Source organism: Botrytis sinoallii (assembly GCF_014898435.1).
Source record: "Botrytis sinoallii strain Bc 23 chromosome Unknown BSIN_007, whole genome shotgun sequence".
NCBI lineage: Eukaryota > Fungi > Ascomycota > Leotiomycetes > Helotiales > Sclerotiniaceae > Botrytis > Botrytis sinoallii.
The window spans coordinates 2028939-2033538 of NW_024066034.1; the positions used below are offsets into that span (position 1 = coordinate 2028939).

General features: G+C 44.0%; 1 protein-coding gene across 1 annotated transcript; it reads left to right on the plus strand.

The window, feature by feature from the left end:
- Positions 1-712: 712 nt before the first annotated feature.
- EAF02_004959 (uncharacterized protein) lies at positions 713-4400 on the plus strand (the record flags this gene model as incomplete). Its single annotated transcript, XM_038901007.1, has 3 exons — positions 713-1082; positions 1136-1473; positions 1554-4400. The coding sequence occupies exons 2-3, from the start codon at positions 1381-1383 to the stop codon at positions 4398-4400; spliced, it is 2940 nt and encodes a 979-aa protein (XP_038759519.1). The 5' UTR covers positions 713-1082; positions 1136-1380.
- Between the last annotated feature and the right edge of the window lie 200 nt (positions 4401-4600).

Here is a 4600-nt window from a genome sequence, read left to right on the forward strand (position 1 = left end):
GGGAGAGGTTGTGGGTGAGGTTATGGGTGAGGGAGTGAGGGGAGGTATGATAGGTGGTTTTGGTAAGGAAGATGGATAGGTAGGGAAGAGAGGAAGATAGAGACTTGGATTTGGTAGATCTTGGACAGATGGGGTTGGGGTGATGACGATGGGTTTGGTTAGGGTGGTTAGGATGGGTTACTAGTTAGGGATTTGGTGGTGGATTGTGGTGGATTGTGGATGGATATGGATGTATGGATATGGATGGATGGATGTACCGGTAGTGTTGTTGGGAATTGAAGAAGGGAGAAGGAGAAGAGTTACTTGCGGCTGCGGGAATCTAGATTGGAGCGTAGAGACGATGGATTGAATGGACTGGATGGATACCGGTAGTGTAAGAGAACGGAAGACTGAAGACTGAGTTTCTTTGTTGGTACCTATGGCTTGGTATGGCTTGGTTGATGATATCTTTAGAAATAAGAACTAAGGAGACGAGATAGGTGAGTATTTGTTTATTGTTGGTATTTCGTAAACACAAGTAAGTGAATGAATGAATGAAAGAATGAATAAATGGCTTTACTTTGATTCGATCTGAATTCAATTGTTCGTTCGTGATTCATTCTAGATTCATTCTACGAGTAGATTCGTTCTATTTTAGTCTTTGCTCTTTTTTCTCTTCCTGAGGTCATTCTCGAGATTTATTATATCGAGATGGAGTACATTGGTTGATATGCGTCTTCATTCTGTTTCAAACTCCAATTATTGAATTCATTCCGTCTTTTGCAGCAGAGAATTATATTCTATTACTCTCCTACTCTCCTCCTCGTACACTTCAATCAAATAGGATTTCCTATCCGTCGGTACTTCTAATCGTGGCTTGCTTTTTTAACAATTTCCCGAAAATACTTTGATTTATTCATTTACTCCCCAAAACACCACAAGGGAACGTCGAGAAGAAAAACCCTTGAAAGAGCGTCATTTTCATAAATATCCCAGTCGTTCATATTACAACATTACATTCAGTATAGACTGGGTCAACAGGGGTCAGTTTGGGTGAAAAAGAATCTGTAGGGGTTGAACCAGACCCCGTATCGCTATCAAGGGTTATTCAAGGAACGACATACCAATACTGAAATACACACACACTTACTTTCAGACATCCATTCTACACCCCTCGATCTTCATCTGTTCAATCCTCACTCGCTCGCTCATACGGAGGATCATACACAACGACTCTTTTCGAAGAGGAGAGAATCTTCAAACGTCTCGTTACCATTCCATTACTTTATCTGCAGAGTATCATACGCTCTTCGCGCATACGATTACCAACTCTTCTTCGTTTGGCCTTGGGCCTGTCACTGCCACTCGCTTTATACAAAAAGTTACATAGAGATACTCAAGATGGAGGTAGGAAGTACGACGGGAGTCCTTACCAAGAGAGCGTCGGATGCACAGAAGTTGTTGGATTTGTTAGCAGATCCTTTTCGATCCCAGGTTTGTTTAATTCCTAATGATATTTTTGTTTTCTCTTTCTTTTCCGAACATTCATATCTAATGGTTGATTGTCGGGTCAGTTGTCGCAAAATTCCATCTATGCAAGTTTAGGCACATCGATAGGTTTTACCTTGTTACTCGCCATCGGTTTCTCTCTTCTTCGTCCGTACAATTCCGTCGTGTATGCACCGAAACTCAAGGTTGCAGATGACAAACATGCACCGCCGCCTATTGGAAAGGGTCCTTTGGCTTGGTTGGGACCGGTGCTCAAGACCAAGGAATCTGATTTGGTTAATCTCATAGGTTTGGATGCGACCATATTTTTGAGAGTGCTGAGGATGTGTCGGAACATATTTTTATGCATAACGGTGGTGGGCTGCGGAATATTGATCCCGATTAATATGTCCAAGGGACTGTGGGCGAAGGAAACGGATTTCGTATCTCGAGTGACGCCGGTCAATGTTTGGGGTTCGAGTAATTGGGGCATGACCATCTGCGCCTGGTTATTCGATCTCATTGTTATTTTCTTCTTATGGTGGAATTACAGGGCGGTCCTCAATTTGAGGAGAACGTACTTTGAAAGTGCGGATTACCAGGCCAGTTTACATGCGCGGACGTTGATGATTAACGATATTCCGAAGACGCTACGCACGGACGAGGGAATCGGTAGAGTGATTGATGTTGTGGCGCCTCAATCTTCATTCTCGAGAACGGTCGTGGCGAGAAATGTGAAGGAACTTCCGGAATTGATTGAACAGCATAATCAGACAGTTCGTGATTTGGAGGGTTATTTGGCCAGATACCTCAAGGACCCTGCGAATCTGCCTCCCAAGAGACCAGAGTGTACCCCTTCGAAAGATGATCCTAACTTTGGATCATATGTCCGAGGTCAGAAACTCGATGCTATCGAATATCTTACTGCGCGTATAAAGGAATTGGAGTTGGAGATCAAGGAAGTTCGTTTGTCTGTGGATAACCGAAATCCTTTGCCGTATGGATTTGCTAGTTATGAAGCTATTGATGAAGCACACAGTATTGCATTCGCAGCACGGAAAAAGCATCCCAAGGGGACTACGATTGTACTGGCTCCTCGACCGAATGATATCATTTGGAAAAATATGCCTTTGAGTAGGCAGACCAGAAAACGGAAGAGAATCATGAACAATATTTGGGTTACTTTACTTACAATTGTATGGATGGCACCGAACGCTCTGATTTCAATCTTCTTGGTCAGTTTAACCAATTTGGGTAGTGTTTGGCCTGCATTTCAAACTTCGTTGGCCCAGCACACTGTTTGGTGGTCGATTGTTCAAGGTGTTGCTTCTCCCGCTGTTACATCCTTGGTCTATCTCGTACTTCCAATCATGTTCCGTCGAATGTTGGTCAAAGCTGGAGATCGTACAAAAACTGCCAGAGAACGACATGTTACTGGAAAGTTGTATACTTTCTTCGTCTTTAACTATTTACTTGTGTTCTCGATTTTCAGTACTGTCTGGACCTTTGTCTCTACCGTCATCAACAAAACCAATGATGGAACTACAACTTGGGAAGCTATCTACGAAGCAGATTTGGGATTGTTGGTCTTTATTTCACTTTGTAATATCTCACCTTTCTGGGTTACTTCGTTACTTCAACGAAATTTGGGGGCAGCTGTCGATTTGGCTCAATTGTGGACTTTGGTTTGGAGTTTTTGCGCCCGGAATTTCTCGAGTCCTACGCCTCGTGAGATGATTGAACTGACTGCACCACCTGCGTTCGACTATGCAAGTTATTATAATTATTTCTTGTTCTACACCACTATCACTCTGTGCTTTGGTTGCATTCAACCTCTAGTTATCCCCGCAGCAGCCATGTATTTCTCTCTAGATGTTTTCTTGAAGAAATACCTTTTGCTTTATATTTTCATTACCAAGACAGAATCTGGTGGTATGTTCTGGCGTATGCTATTTAACCGAATCCTTTTCGCCGCAATTCTCGCCAACCTTGTCGTTTTTCTCGCCACTTGGGTTCATGGAGATGGGTCACACATGGAAGCTTATGCTGTAATTCCTCTTCCATTCCTGGTGCTTGGTTTCAAATGGTATTGCACACGTACCTTTGACGATAAGATTCACTACTATAGCGTCCGCAATATGCTCAAAGATCCAGAAGCTTCTCGTTCCAAGCTCTTTGGTAGTAAAGGCGATCGTCTCGCTTCTCGCTTCGGTCATCCAGCATTATACAAGCCACTCATTACCCCTATGGTTCATGCCCGAGCTCAAAATATTCTAGCTTCTATTTATGGTGGTCGTCTTACAGATTCTAATAACCAAGGCTCGGGAGATAATATGTCAGTTTCGGGATATTCCGATACGTTTGCCATGGATCCTATGCGAGCTGGACAACCAGGTCGTTCTGCGAAGGGAGGCATGCCTGGGTTTGAAATGGTACCGGAGAATCGTCTGGATTTCTCGTACTACAAGGGAAGAGCAGAATTCGCGGAGGAACATGGTGGTTCGGGTGGAATTTATGGAAAAGCGGAAGACATCATTAGGTCGGATACACCAGGCAGTTCACGCTGGGGAGGACCAGATTCAAGACCAGGGACACCTGTTAATGGTTTGGGTACACCAACATTGCCAACTTTCAGGCCCGGGACACCAGATAGTGTCAAAGGGGATATTGGTTTGAGTGGGGGATCTGGGATGGCGATGAGGTATTATGGAGAGAGGAAGGACAGTTCGGGAGAGACGATTGGATTAGTTCAAGGTGCACAGGATATGCCTGCGAGTTCCGTACCGGGTGTGCAGGAACGAGCACCGGGTTTCTTGGGTGGTGGACCAGGAGGATATGGTAATTTACCGCAGGAGGATTTGGATGGGAGGGGGAGTGTGGATCAGGATCCGATGAATTATGATTATTTCCGTTCCCGGAGGACGAGGAATTAGATGTAGGGATGTAGGGAATAGGGGTGTGGAGAATTAAGGGCAAGGAGATGAGATGATGAGAAGATGAGAAGGTTGTATAACAGGATATGCAAGTGAAATGAAATGGTAGATATTGGGAGGTGTATTTTTTTTTTTCTCTCTCGGCTTTATATGGAGATTAGCGATCGGAACATAAGTCTCGAATGATTCGAGGTTGGAAT